At 35.9% G+C, this 16,943-nt stretch overlaps 1 protein-coding gene across 1 annotated transcript in view; it reads left to right on the plus strand.

The window, feature by feature from the left end:
* LOC121381878 (2-hydroxyacyl-CoA lyase 2-like) overlaps positions 1-16,943 on the plus strand; it is a 32,831-nt gene extending 15,888 nt beyond the window's left edge. Inside the window, exons 8-16 of the mRNA XM_041511267.1 lie at positions 9,249-9,349; positions 9,656-9,765; positions 10,396-10,519; positions 10,637-10,731; positions 11,669-11,823; positions 12,362-12,499; positions 13,573-13,747; positions 14,706-14,804; positions 15,549-16,943. Coding sequence (XP_041367201.1) covers positions 9,249-9,349; positions 9,656-9,765; positions 10,396-10,519; positions 10,637-10,731; positions 11,669-11,823; positions 12,362-12,499; positions 13,573-13,747; positions 14,706-14,804; positions 15,549-15,734 — 1,183 coding nt within the window. The 3' untranslated portion in view covers positions 15,735-16,943. The remainder of the gene's footprint in view (positions 1-9,248; positions 9,350-9,655; positions 9,766-10,395; positions 10,520-10,636; positions 10,732-11,668; positions 11,824-12,361; positions 12,500-13,572; positions 13,748-14,705; positions 14,805-15,548) is intronic.

The following is a 16,943-nucleotide window of genomic DNA, read 5'->3' on the forward strand; positions in this document are numbered from 1 at the left end:
ACATTGTCTACATTGTCTACAATACATGAGATAGGCCTAGTAGTTCATCACCCACATTGTCTACAGTAAATACATATAGGCCTAGTAGTTCATCACCCACATTGTCTACAATAAATACATATAGGCCTAGTAGTTCATCACCCACATTGTCTACAGTAAATACATATAGGCCTAGTAGTTCATCACCCACATTGTCTACAGTAAATACATATAGGCCTAGTAGTTCATCACCCACATTGTCTACAGTAAATACATATAGGCCTAGTAGTTCATCACCCACATTGTCTACAATAAATACATATAGGCCTAGTAGTTCATCACCCACATTGTCTACAGTAAATACATATAGGCCTAGTAGTTCATCACCCACATTGTCTACAGTAAATACATATAGGCCTAGTAGTTCATCACCCACATTGTCTACAGTACCAGTATAGGCCTAGTAGTTCATCACCCACATTGTCTACAGTAAATACATATAGGCCTAGTAGTTCATCACCCACATTGTCTACAGTAAATACATATAGGCCTAGTAGTTCATCACCCACATTGTCTACAGTAGTAGTTCATCACCCACATTGTCTACACACATATAGGCCTAGTAGTTCATCACCCACATTGTCTACAGTAAATACATATAGGCCTAGTAGTTCATCACCCACATTGTCTACAGTAAATACATATAGGCCTAGTAGTTCATCACCCACATTGTCTACAGTAAATACATATAGGCCTAGTAGTTCATCACCCACATTGTCTACAGTAAAGTTCATCACCCACATATAGGCCTAGTAGTTCATCACCCACATTGTCTACAGTAAATACATATAGGCCTAGTAGTTCATCACCCACATTGTCTACAGTAAATACATATAGGCCTAGTAGTTCATCACCCACATTGTCTACAGTAAATACATATAGGCCTAGTAGTTCATCACCCACATTGTCTACAGTAAATACATATAGGCCTAGTAGTTCATCACCCACATTGTCTACAGTAAATACATATAGGCCTAGTAGTTCATCACCCACATTGTCTACAGTAAATACATATAGGCCTAGTAGTTCATCACCCACATTGTCTACAGTAAATACATATAGGCCTAGTAGTTCATCACCCACATTGTCTACAGTAAATACATATAGGCCTAGTAGTTCATCACCCACATTGTCTACAGTAAATACATATAGGCCTAGTAGTTCATCACCCACATTGTCTACAGTAAATACATATAGTCTACAGTAAATACATATAGGCCTAGTAGTTCATCACCCACATTGTCTACAGTAAATACATATAGGCCTAGTAGTTCATCACCCACATTGTCTACAGTAAATACATATAGGCCTAGTAGTTCATCACCCACATTGTCTACAGTAAATACATATAGGCCTAGTAGTTCATCACCCACATTGTCTACAGTAAATACATATAGGCCTAGTAGTTCATCACCCACATTGTCTACAGTAAATACATATAGGCCTAGTAGTTCATCACCCACATTGTCTACAGTAAATACATATAGGCCTAGTAGTTCATCACCCACATTGTCTACAGTAAATACATATAGGCCTAGTAGTTCATCACCCACATTGTCTACAGTAAATACATATAGGCCTAGTAGTTCATCACCCACATTGTCTACAGTAAATACATATAGGCCTAGTAGTTCATCACCCACATTGTCTACACAAATACATATAGGCCTAGTAGTTCATCACCCACATTGTAAATACATATAGGCCTAGTAGTTCATACAGTAAATACATATAGGCCTAGTAGTTCATCACCCACATTGTCTACATATAGGCCTAGTAGTTCATCACCCACATTGTCTACACATATAGGCCTAGTAGTTCATCACCCACATTGTCTACAGTAAATACATATAGGCCTAGTAGTTCATCACCCACATTGTCTACAGTAAATACATATAGGCCTAGTAGTTCATCACCCACATTGTCTACAGTAAATACATATAGGCCTAGTAGTTCATCACCCACATTGTCTACAGTAAATACATATAGGCCTAGTAGTTCATCACCCACATACATATAGGCCTAGTAGTTCATCACCCACATTGTCTACAGTAAATACATATAGGCCTAGTAGTTCATCACCCACATTGTCTACAGTAAATACATATAGGCCTAGTAGTTCATCACCCACATTGTCTACAGTAAAGACCAGATATAGGCCTAGTAGTTCATCACCCACATTGTCTACAGTAAATACATATAGGCCTAGTAGTTCATCACCCACATATACAGTAAATACATATAGGCCTAGTAGTTCATCACCCACATTGTCTACAGTACATGCATATAGGCCTAGTAGTTCATCACCCACATTGTCTACAGTAAATACATATAGGCCTAGTAGTTCATCACCCACATTGTCTACAGTAAATACATATAGGCCTAGTAGTTCATCACCCACATTGTCTACAGTAAATACATATAGGCCTAGTAGTTCATCACCCACATTGTCTACAGTAAATACATATAGGCCTAGTAGTTCATCACCCACATTGTCTACAGTAAATACATATAGGCCTAGTAGTTCATCACCCACATTGTCTACAGTAAATACATATAGGCCTAGTAGTTCATCACCCACATTGTCTACAGTAAATACATATAGGCCTAGTAGTTCATCACCCACATTGTCTACAGTAAATACATATAGGCCTAGTAGTTCATCACCCACATTGTCTACAGTAAATACATATAGGCCTAGTAGTTCATCACCCACATTGTCTACAGTAAATACATATAGGCCTAGTAGTTCATCACCCACATTGTCTACAGTAAATACATATAGGCCTAGTAGTTCATCACCCACATTGTCTACAGTAAATACATATAGGCCTAGTAGGCCTAGTAGTTCATCACCCACATTGTCTACAGTAAATACATATAGGCCTAGTAGTTCATCACCCACATCGTCTACAGTCTATAGGCCTAGTAGTTCATCACCCACATTGTCTACATAAATACATATAGGCCTAGTAGTTCATCACCCACATTGTCTACAGTAAATACATATAGGCCTAGTAGTTCATCACCCACATTGTCTACAGTAAATACATATAGGCCTAGTAGTTCATCACCCACATTGTCTACAGTAAATACATATAGGCCTAGTAGTTCATCACCCACATTGTCTACAGTAAATACATATAGGCCTAGTAGTTCATCACCCACATTGTCTACAGTAATGAGACCAGATACATATAGGCCTAGTAGTTCATCACCCACATTGTCTACAGTAGTAATACATATAGGCCTAGTAGTTCATCACCCACATTGTCTACAATAAATACATATAGGCCTAGTAGTTCATCACCCACATTGTCTACAGTAAATACATATAGGCCTAGTAGTTCATCACCCACATTGTCTACAGTAAATACATATAGGCCTAGTAGTTCATCACCCACATTGTCTACAATACATATAGGCCTAGTAGTTCATCACCCACATACATATAGGCCTAGTAGTTCATCACCCACATTGTCTACAGTAAATACATATAGGCCTAGTAGTTCATCACCCACATTGTCTACAGTAAATACATATAGGCCTAGTAGTTCATCACCCACATTGTCTACAGTAAATACATATAGGCCTAGTAGTTCATCACCCACATTGTCTACAGTAAATACATATAGGCCTAGTAGTTCATCACCCACATTGTCTACAGTAAATACATATAGGCCTAGTAGTTCATCACCCACATTGTCTACAGTAAATACATATAGGCCTAGTAGTTCATCACCCACATTGTCTACAGTAAATACATATAGGCCTAGTAGTTCATCACCCACATTGTCTACAGTAAATACATATAGGCCTAGTAGTTCATCACCCACATTGTCTACAGTAAATACATATAGGCCTAGTAGTTCATCACCCACATTGTCTACAGTACCCACATTGTCTACATACATATAGGCCTAGTAGTTCATCACCCACATTGTCTACAGTAAATACATATAGGCCTAGTAGTTCATCACCCACATTGTCTACAGTAAATACATATAGGCATCTAGTAGGCCTAGTAGTTCATCACCCACATTGTCTACAGTAAATACATATAGGCCTAGTAGTTCATCACCCACATTGTCTACAGTAAATACATATAGGCCTAGTAGTTCATCACCCACATTGTCTACAGTAAATACATATAGGCCTAGTAGTTCATCACCCACATTGTCTACAGTAAATACATATAGGCCTAGTAGTTCATCACCCACATTGTCTACAGTAAATACATATAGGCCTAGTAGTTCATCACCCACATTGTCTACAGTAAATACATATAGGCCTAGTAGTTCATCACCCACATTGTCTACAATAAATGAGACCAGATCCAATACATATAGGCCTAGTAGTTCATCACCCACATTGTCTACAGTAAATACATATAGGCCTAGTAGTTCATCACCCACATTGTCTACAATACATGAGACCAGATCCAATACATATAGGCCTAGTAGTTCATCACCCACATTGTCTACAGTAAATGAGACCAGATCCAATACATATAGGCCTAGTAGTTCATCACCCACATTGTCTACAGTAAATACATATAGGCCTAGTAGTTCATCACCCACATTGTCTACAGTAAATACATATAGGCCTAGTAGTTCATCACCCACATTGTCTACAGTAAATACATATAGGCCTAGTAGTTCATCACCCACATTGTCTACAGTAAATACATATAGGCCTAGTAGTTCATCACCCACATTGTCTACAGTAAATACATATAGGCCTAGTAGTTCATCACCCACATTGTCTACAATACATGAGACCAGATCCAATACATATAGGCCTAGTAGTTCATCACCCACATTGTCTACAATACATGAGACCAGATCCAATACATATAGGCCTAGTAGTTCATCACCCACATTGTCTACAGTAAATACATATAGGCCTAGTAGTTCATCACCCACATTGTCTACAATACATGAGACCAGATCCAATACATATAGGCCTAGTAGTTCATCACCCACATTGTCTACAGTAAATGAGACCAGATCCAATACATATAGGCCTAGTAGTTCATCACCCACATTGTCTACAGTAAATACATATAGGCCTAGTAGTTCATCACCCACATTGTCTACAGTAAATACATATAGGCCTAGTAGTTCATCACCCACATTGTCTACAGTAAATACATATAGGCCTAGTAGTTCATCACCCACATTGTCTACAGTAAATACATATAGGCCTAGTAGTTCATCACCCACATTGTCTACAATAAATACATATAGGCCTAGTAGTTCATCACCCACATTGTCTACAGTAAATACATATAGGCCTAGTAGTTCATCACCCACATTGTCTACAGTAAATACATATAGGCCTAGTAGTTCATCACCCACATTGTCTACAATAAATACATATAGGCCTAGTAGTTCATCACCCACATTGTCTACAATAAATACATATAGGCCTAGTAGTTCATCACCCACATTGTCTACAGTAAATACATATAGGCCTAGTAGTTCATCACCCACATTGTCTACAAAATAAATACATATAGGCCTAGTAGTTCATCACCCACATTGTCTACAGTAAATACACATATAGGCCTAGTAGTTCATCACCCACATTGTCTACAGTAAATACATATAGGCCTAGTAGTTCATCACCCACATTGTCTACAGTAAATGAGACCAGATCCAATACATATAGGCCTAGTAGTTCATCACCCACATTGTCTACAGTAAATACATATAGGCCTAGTAGTTCATCACCCACATTGTCTACAGTAAATACATATAGGCCTAGTAGTTCATCAGACATAGATCCACATTGTCTACAGTAAATACATATAGGCCTAGTAGTTCATCACCCACATTGTCTACAGTAAATACATATAGGCCTAGTAGTTCATCACCCACATTGTCTACAGTAAATACATATAGGCCTAGTAGTTCATCACCCACATTGTCTACAGTAAATACATATAGGCCTAGTAGTTCATCACCCACATTGTCTACAGTAAATACATATAGGCCTAGTAGTTCATCACCCACATTGTCTACAGTAAATACATATAGGCCTAGTAGTTCATCACCCACATTGTCTACAGTAAATACATATAGGCCTAGTAGTTCATCACCCACATTGTCTACAGTAAATACATATAGGCCTAGTAGTTCATCATACAGTAAATACATATAGGCCTAGTAGTTCATCACCCACATTGTCTACAGTAAATACATATAGGCCTAGTAGTTCATCACCCACATTGTCTACAGTAAATACATATAGGCCTAGTAGTTCATCACCCACATTGTCTACAGTAAATACATATAGGCCTAGTAGTTCATCACCCACATTGTCTACAGTAAATACATATAGGCCTAGTAGTTCATCACCCACATTGTCTACAGTAAATACATATAGGCCTAGTAGTTCATCACCCACATTGTCTACAGTAAATACATATAGGCCTAGTAGTTCATCACCCACATTGTCTACAGTAAATACATATAGGCCTAGTAGTTCATCACCCACATTGTCTACAATAAATACATATAGGCCTAGTAGTTCATCACCCACATTGTCTACAATAAATACATATAGGCCATAGGCCTAGTAGTTCATCACCCACATTGTCTACAGTAAATACATATAGGCCTAGTAGTTCATCACCCACATTGTCTACAGTAAATACATATAGGCCTAGTAGTTCATCACCCACATTGTCTACAATACATATAGGCCTAGTAGTTCATCACCCACATTGTCTACAGTGAGACCAGATCCAATACATATAGGCCTAGTAGTTCATCACCCACATTGTCTACAATAAATGACACCAGGCCTAGTAGTTCATCCAATACATATAGGCCTAGTAGTTCATCACCCACATTGTCTACAGTAAACATACATATAGGCCCTAGTAGTTCATCACCCACATTGTCTACAGTAAATACATATAGGCCTAGTAGTTCATCACCCACATTGTCTACAATACATGAGACCAGATCCAATACATATAGGCCTAGTAGTTCATCACCCACATTGTCTACAATAAATACATATAGGCCTAGTAGTTCATCACCCACATTGTCTACAGTAAATACATATAGGCCTAGTAGTTCATCACCCACATTGTCTACAATAAATACATATAGGCCTAGTAGTTCATCACCCCACCCACATTGTCTACAGTAAATACATATAGGCCTAGTAGTTCATCACCCACATTGTCTACAATAAATACATATAGGCCTAGTAGTTCATCACCCACATTGTCTACAGTAAATACATATAGGCCTAGTAGTTCATCACCCACATTGTCTACAGTAAATACATATAGGCCTAGTAGTTCATCACCCACATTGTCTACAGTAAATACATATAGGCCTAGTAGTTCATCACCCACATTGTCTACAGTAAATACATATAGGCCTAGTAGTTCATCACCCACATTGTCTACAGTAAATACATATAGGCCTAGTAGTTCATCACCCACATTGTCTACAGTAAATACATATAGGCCTAGTAGTTCATCACCCACATTGTCTACAGTAAATACATATAGGCCTAGTAGTTCATCACCCACATTGTCTACAGTAAATACATATAGGCCTAGTAGTTCATCACCCACATTGTCTACAATACATGAGACCAGATCCAATACATATAGGCCTAGTAGTTCATCACCCACATTGTCTACAATACATGAGACCAGATCCAATACATATAGGCCTAGTAGTTCATCACCCACATTGTCTACAATACATGAGACCAGATCCAATACATATAGGCCTAGTAGTTCATCACCCACATTGTCTACAGTAAATACATATAGGCCTAGTAGTTCATCACCCACATTGTCTACAATAAATACATATAGGCCTAGTAGTTCATCACCCACATTGTCTACAATAAATACATATAGGCCTAGTAGTTCATCACCCACATTGTCTACAGTAAATACATATAGGCCTAGTAGTTCATCACCCACATTGTCTACAATACATGAGACCAGATCCAATACATATAGGCCTAGTAGTTCATCACCCACATTGTCTACAGTAAATACATATAGGCCTAGTAGTTCATCACCCACATTGTCTACAATAAATACATATAGGCCTAGTAGTTCATCACCCACATTGTCTACAATAAATACATATAGGCCTAGTAGTTCATCACCCACATTGTCTACAATACATGAGACCAGATCCAATACATATAGGCCTAGTAGTTCATCACCCACATTGTCTACAGTAAATGGCCTAGTAGTTCATCACCCACATTGTCTACAATACATATAGGCCTAGTAGTTCATCACCCACATTGTCTACAGTAAATACATATAGGCCTAGTAGTTCATCACCCACATTGTCTACAGTAAATACATATAGGCCTAGTACATCATACAGTAAATACATATAGGCCTAGTAGTTCATCACCCACATTGTCTACAGTAAATACATATAGGCCTAGTAGTTCATCACCCACATTGTCTACAGTAAATACATATAGGCCTAGTAGTTCATCACCCACATTGTCTACAGTAAATACATATAGGCCTAGTAGTTCATCACCCACATTGTCTACAGTAAATACATATAGGCCTAGTAGTTCATCACCCACATTGTCTACAGTAAATACATATAGGCCTAGTAGTTCATCACCCACATTGTCTACAATAAATACATATAGGCCTAGGCCTAGTAGTTCATCACCCACATTGTCTACAAAATAGAATCCAATACATATAGGCCTAGTAGTTCATCACCCACATTGTCTACAATAAATACCTAGTAGTATCACCCACATTGTCTACAGTAAATACATATAGGCTAGTAGTTCATCACCCACATTGTCTACAATAAATACATATAGGCCTAGTAGTTCATCACCCACATTGTCTACAGTAAATACATATAGGCCTAGTAGTTCATCACCCACATTGTCTACAATAAATACATATAGGCCTAGTAGTTCATCACCCACATTGTCTAAATCATATTTAACATTTACAGGAGTGCCATACAATTTTTTATGAAACTTGTTTGGAAATTGTTTTATACCCATTGCTCTCGCTTAGGGAATAAAACAATTCCCAAACTCTATATCATTTAATATGTAAATTCACAAAATACATGTACATGCAATTTTTTGTGTCGTGTGTTTTGGATTTTTAAAACAGCAGTGAACTACTTTAATCCACTATTTGCTAATGTGGTGTTAATTGTTGTTTGCAGGTACCTTCAAAACCATCTGAACAATCTATTTGCTGGGGCATTTGAAGAACGAGACAAATCGCCACTTCCTGTACAACGACCTATAGCAACCCAGTCTCAAGGTGATTGCTATTTCTACCATTTTCTCTGGGGGAAAATAAATCACTTTGTTGGGTGTTAAAGAATATTTTTGGACATCAAAAGTTTCTTGTTGTGTTAAACTAAAACAGTAAATAAATGTATTAAGTCTATCATGGTCAAAACTTTTTATCTATTTTATAGGACTTAGTAAAGTATTTTGAGTCACTCATTTAAAAAAAAAATAAGTTGAATATTTAATTTGGACAGAGTGAGGTAGATTTCCTTAGGAAAGAAGATATTAATTTTGTTTTCCAAGTTATGGGAATCAATTTATGTTATCATTGTAGTTCAGAAGAGTATAGAAATCGTGTCTAAAGCCAAAAAGCCTGTGATACTGTTGGGCAGCCAGGCAACACTGCCACCAGTTCCATCCGATGAATTGAGGAAAGCTCTGGAGGTATAGTGGAAAAAACAAAGTGTACAGTGGTAACGATGGTAGTACTAATAAAGCTGTCATTTCACTATGATATCTATTACTAATGCCAAGTACAAGCAGAACTATTTCTTTTTAATGATTTATGTTCCTTTGAGTATCTTTTTGTGTTTTTATACTGTAATACAAACTAGTACTGTTGTGTTTATGTTTTGTTTCAAATTAATAAATAAAACATTGATAACTATTGTATAAATATTTAATAGACATATTCTTAAGTCGTTTTTTGGGGGGTTTTGTTGTTGTTTTTTGGTTTGTTTTTCTGGCAACATGATTACTGTGTATTTTAAAATCCTATTATTTCTATTTCATTTTTGTTTCAATGATATATATTAAAAAATTATAATAAAAACAATTATACCAAATTGAGTTAGGTTACAGCAGACATGTTTTTTGGGTTGTTTATTTAATGATGACCTCGGCAAATTTTTATGAAATGTAATTTTTTTAATATAATAAACAACACACACATTTCTACTGGATTTCTATTGTGTTATTATTTTTCTTATGCACATTACCTGTCCTCAAACAAGTGCACTCCCCCCTACACTTGTTTGAGAGAAAAAAACACCTCGGGTTTTCTCCATTTCACAGACTCTTGGTATCCCCTGTTTTCTGGGAGGGATGTCACGCGGTTTGTTAGGAAGAGATAGCACCATTCAAGCAAGACAGCGACGCCGTGATGCCCTCAAGGATGCCGATGTTGTCATTCTAGCAGGTTAGTGCTTTGAAATGTTTACAGTTACTGAGAATGTATGCAGTCTATTCTCTGTTTTACTGTCAATTTCAATTTTAGACAATAATTGTAATGAGTATTTTCAAATTGTTATTTTAGGTGCTGTTTGTGATTTCCGACTTGGTTACGGTAAAGTTCTCAATCGGCGATCAAAGATTATTGCTGTCAACAGGGATAAAGATCAACTGTATAAGGTATATAAAATCCAGTAGACAAATACATATAACTGTATATTAACAACTGCTTTGTATGTGTTTTGGATAAAATAGTGTGATAGTGTACTGGAATGATTATCAAACTTGGTCTAGGTTGTATGTAACAGTTTTTGTATATGTAACACCTCAAAGAGTCCCTACATACAACCATTCTCCATCTCTGTCTCTGTCTGTCTCTCTCTCTCTGTGTGTATTTCTCCGTATCTCTCTCTGTGTCTCTCTATCTCTTTCTCTCTCTGTATCTCTCTGTCTCTTTCACTCTCTCTCTCTGCATCTCTGTTTCTTTCACTCTCTCTCTCTCTCTGCTATTTGCATTTTGGCATTGTATTTTCTGCCAAATGTTTATAATTGTTCTAAAAATCAAAGTGTTAATGAACATTTATTATTGTTTTTAAAAATAAGGTCTCACTACACAGATATCATCTGCCATTGAAACCCATGTTAAATTGCCCAACTTCAAATGAAGATTGCCAATAGAACGGGTTCTCATTGGCACTAACAACATACACCATTGTGAACATACATTATATAAGCATTTATTTTGACTCCAAAATTGAGAACATTTCTGTCTCAGTTTTTTGCTATATCTGTCTGTAATACCAGTCCGAACAGGGAGTTTATTAACCGATTTACTCCTGATGTCTTTTGCGCTATACACCCATGTCCCAAAAGGTCAATGCTCAATATTACAAAATAACATGGGCAAAATACAGCCAGAAGGCTTACCATTAAACATACATGTGAACCATAACATGTTACAATTAGGAACTATAGTGGACCGTGATGAATAAACTCTCACCCGGAAGTCAACTGTGTAGTGAGACCTAAATCAGTATTTATTATTGTAAATTAGCATGCAATGTTTCATGCATTGAACATTAATATTTTACTCTTTCTCATATACTATTTGTTGTAGAATTCAGATATGTTCTGGAAGCCTACCCTTGCCATTCAGGGAGATGTTGGCAAGTTTATTGTGGATTTGGTTTATGGTCTCCATGGTTACAAATGTGATCCTGATTGGTTGAAGTTGTTAATGGACAGAGATAACCAAACAGTGGAGGCCAACAAGTAAGCATGTTGAAACACAAAGAAGGTTTTATATTTAGACTGTTATTCTATGATGACAGTGTAATGTGTACAGCAATAACAATGTGCATAGGGATATGTGATGAAATTGCTTCAGTAACTAACACAGAAAATTGCCAAATGCTCTGCTATCTTATTTAAAGTCTGTACCACCTTGTTAACAACTACAATAAACCTTCAATTACCGTTAGATTTCCCCCACATTTTGTTCAAACAGAAATCTTGAAAAAAAACCATTGCAATGACACAGATTCCACATACTATATGATAAACATGTCTCCTATCTTGACTTCGCAAAGATCTCCCGTGACAAAAAGCATGCAATTTTTCGCCGTCTGCCATTTTACTTTTTCATGGAATACTCTTTTAAGATGAGTGGAAATGTCCGAAATATGTGACATAATTCATATGACATCATCACGACTGCTTTTATATCATAACACGTTATGACATTGTTAGATTGGAGAGTATTCTATAAAAAGGCAAAATGGCAGCCGGCACAAAATTACGTTGATTTCAGGACAAAAGCTGAAGAATTGACTGACGTTCATTTGAACCCACTGAAGATTCTGATGACTCTCGAAGACGTGTTGTCAGACAACAGCATCCTGGTTGCCGATGGCGGCGACTTTGTTGCAACTGCAGCTTACATACTCAGGTAAATAATTACCTTGGGTTCGTCAAATTGGTATCACTTTGCAGACTTCGCTGACTTTAATACTGCCACAAATATAGGTGTGGGGTCTCGCACTTTGGTCACAGAATCAAACACCCTCAATAGACACATTCTGTGATTATATTTTTCCTTGTCCCAACTAGTGCACCGCGACTAATATATCGGAGGCCATGGTATGTGCTGTTCTGTCTGTGGAAAAAGAGCATATAAAAATGAAGCATGTTTCCTCTTAGACTATGTAAAAATTACCAAATGTGCTCTAGGGCTGTCGTTAAACAAAACAAACTTCGTTTTTTACAAATGTATGTAATGCTCTACTTTTGGCAGTGCTTAGGTCTGGAAAGCAATTCCTGAGGAATTGTGACAACCTGACCATATCAGTGGGATGGAGCTGTTTAAAATATCCCAATTCTGCTAAGTATGGATATCACACAGTAACAATACAGGGTAGGCTGGTGAAGTTCCTACCGAAAGAGTGCATCTGACCCCTTTACATTTTTGTTAGTAAAACAACCTTGTTTCTGCCATTCCTTTCAACCAAATGGTGTAATTATTTTATAAGCTTAGTATCTTCAACTGTCCAATGACAAAAATCATTAAAACAACCAGTTATCTGGTAGTCCTAGTATTAGATTAGCAACCACTATTCTCATTTGGGGAACATTTTCGGGCACAAGTCATTGTCTGTGCCCCCAGTGAGCGTCTTTCAACATTAATTTGATTTATGGACTGGTGGGGCCTTGCAATATAAGCATGTGTCCCATGACTATGATGTAATAAAACAGTTCATAAAACAACATGGTGCCCTTAACGTAGTAAATATTGTTTTCTTAAAGTTCTAGTTATTTCTGAACCATTTTTTTTTTTTAATGCACACAAAACTAATTTATTTTTGTTAGTTCCAAAACATCTTTACTTTCTTTTTGTATCAAACCAAACCGAAATTATTTACAAAAACAACATTCATGGTGGTTGAGACGGACTTTGTTTATTATAACCGAGATAGCGAGATATTGTTTTATGTTACATGATCTAATTGGAATAATCTGTTACAGACCTCGGGGTCCTCTTCGATGGTTGGATCCAGGAGCCTTTGGCACTCTAGGAGTGGGTGGAGGGTTTGCTCTTGGAGCTAAAATTTGTCGCCCGGACAGTGATGTGTGGATAATTTATGGAGATGGTTCGTCAGGATACAGCATTGCCGAGATTGATACATTCACACGACACAAGGTAGGTGTTCAAATAATTCAGAATTATTTTGTATTATTTTAATCATATGGCATTGACTGATACATCTAAAGAATTTGTTAATTTAATTTTAGGTTTAATCTGTTGTATAGTTTATACAATAGTACGGAATCATATATATATATATATATATATATGTCTGATAGTGTACTCGTCACTTAAGGACATTTTATGTTGAATGAATACATTGGCAAACAAAAAAGATATGACAAATGGTATCATTTTCCAAGACCAGATCAAGTCAAATTCTTAACCAGACACTGTGAGCCAATATGCTTCGGTACCATCACAAACTTTAGATTGAAAACAGACGTATGCATTTAGAATTAGTTTTTCTGGGCGGTTTTCGTTTAAACAGAGACTTTGTGAATGGTTGTCTAATCCATGGACAGATGATCGAGGTAGCAGGGAAGCGCTTCAGAATTATAGCATTTTTAAAACCTTAGTTGGACGAATAATACTTATCAGGCATATGACGTTTCTTTTCATATTTTAATCTCATCTTGTTACCTTGTTGCTGAAAGAGCATTCAAATGAATATTGGATGGTGAATCATATAAAAGATCCCTTGCTGCTAATCGAAAAGAGTAGTCCATGAAGTGGCGACAGCAGGTTTCCTCTCTCAATATCTGTGTGGTCCTTAACCATATGTCTGACGCCATATAACCATAAATAAGATGTGTTGAGTGTGTCGATAAATAAAACATTTCTTTCCTTTCCAAATGAATATTATAATTGGATACTTTTCTTTCAGTACTTAATTTTAGTCTTAGCTTTTCGAAATGTTAGGACAAGTGGGTATTGGGGGGAGGACCAATTTAAAATATCAAGTATTTCTGAAAATGGGAATCATTAAAAGTTTTTCTCAGTTTTATAAATCCGACTTTCATGCATTCTGCAGACTTGTACTTAAAAAGAAATGTTTGATTTTGTTTTCCAGACACCTGTGATAGCATTGATTGGTAATGATGCCTGCTGGATGCAGATTGCCAGAGAACAAGTACCCATGTTCAAAACAGAAGTTGCCTGCAAGCTGTCTGTGAGTACCATCATGTTAACCATCAGTAAATAATAACATCTGTATACAGTGCTTTATTTAACACATCACACACCATTGTCTGTGAGTACCATCAGTAAATAATAACATCTGTATACGGTGCTTTATTTAATACATCACACACACATTGTCTGTGAGTACCAGCATGTTAACCATCAGTAAATAATAACATCTGTATACGGTGCTTTATTTAACACATCACACACACATTGTCTGTGAGTACCATCATGTTAACCATCAGTAAATAATAACATCTGTATACGGTGCTTTATTTAACACATCACACACACATTGTCTGTGAGTACCATCATGTTAACCATCAGTAAATAATAACATCTGTATACGGTGCTTTATTTAACACATCACACACACATTGTCCATTTATATTTTGTTGAGGATTTTTTTTTGGGGGGGGGGGGGTCGTGTAGGGTTGTTTTTTGTTTTTTTTAAATTAGATTCATGGAATTTAACTCAAAAGTAATCCATCCAAAACTGAGAATAAAAATGCTTTTCCTTTTTCTGTTTGTTTTTTTAATCATACTAATTTAATAAATATATTAATTTTATTAACATGTTTAAACACAGTTATTGTAAAGAAATAAGTTAAATGCTATTGCAGTTAATAGTTAAAGTGAAATATTTATTAATAAATTTAAACTGAATTTTTTTTTTTTTTTTAATATGGTTATTTATCTTATACATGTTCAGGGACCTCTTTCCTTTCAGTTTTGTGACTATGACATCGTATCTAAAGGATATGGAGGAAAAGGTTACAGGCTGGACAAAACAAATGAAGACAAAATCAGAGAGATTCTAGAAAAAGCTGTCCAGGATTCTAGGAATGGTGACAGTGTGGTTATCAATGCCCTTATTGGCAAAACTAATTTCCGGGAAGGCAGCATATCTGTTTAAAAACAAAACAATTGTGATTCTTTAAAAAAAAAAAAATGTTTTAAGTTGTATTTTGGGGATTCCTCTGGTTTCCATAAACACAAATGATTGACTGTTTTGTCTTGCCTATATTTATAATTTATAAATAAAAACTATAAAAACAATTATAGCTTCCACGGGAATAACCTGTGATGTCACTCTTTGGTAATTTGATATTTTTAAATTTTAATGTTTACAATTCGGCAACCATGGCCTACCATAATTATAGGTTTTTATTTGATTGTCATTGTGATTTTGATATATGAAACCTTTGTGATAGTGACCATCTGTTTGGAAAGCATACACACACATGTAGGTTATTCCCTTTCACCCTTCACTTGTTAACACAATATAACATCAAGTGGCACATGTTGAAATGATTAGCCAAAACTATGAAGACCTTCTCGTTTTTTTTTATATTAAACGTTCTGCATTTTGGTCTGTGTACTATTTGTTGCATTTAGGTTTGTTTTTTGGATATTATACACAAACTCACCATGGATTAAGAAATATTTACTTGCCACTTTATATGCACACACACATACACAATGCATGCATACACCTATATCTTGCATACCATATAATCTTACATGTATCCATCCATCCATCCATCCATCCATCAACACCAACATGTACATGCACAGCACACACACACACACACATACACACAACAAAATAAAAACATCTATGTATAAATTGTTTCCTTTCTGAACTCTCAAACAAGTTATTTAATTTCCATACAAAACATTTGCAAGCATCATAATTTAGTTATTTCGAAGACTGATAGATTATTTTTCTCTCATTGACTTTGGAAGCCTTCAGGAATTCATCTTTGTAATGAGTTTGTCCAGACTATAAGAGATATGTCATCTGCAAGTGAGATTGTTAGAACGTATACAGATTTACATCATGGTTTGTGTCATATGAAAAATATTTATGATTTGAACAAAGTATTCAAATAAGTTTGTCTGTTTAAGACGCTATATTATTTGTTAATTCTACGCACATTTTGATAATTGTTGTAATTGTAAATGATATAAGTTGTTAGCACATATTTTTGTTTAGTCAATAAATATTTCACATATGAACATGTATATACTTTTTACATATCGTGATTATTTTGATAAAAATGTTTTGATTATATTTCTATTCCTTTTTCATTACATTTATTCAAATAAATAATAAATTATT

This window comes from Gigantopelta aegis, chromosome 9 (assembly GCF_016097555.1).
Source record: "Gigantopelta aegis isolate Gae_Host chromosome 9, Gae_host_genome, whole genome shotgun sequence".
NCBI lineage: Eukaryota > Metazoa > Mollusca > Gastropoda > Neomphalida > Peltospiridae > Gigantopelta > Gigantopelta aegis.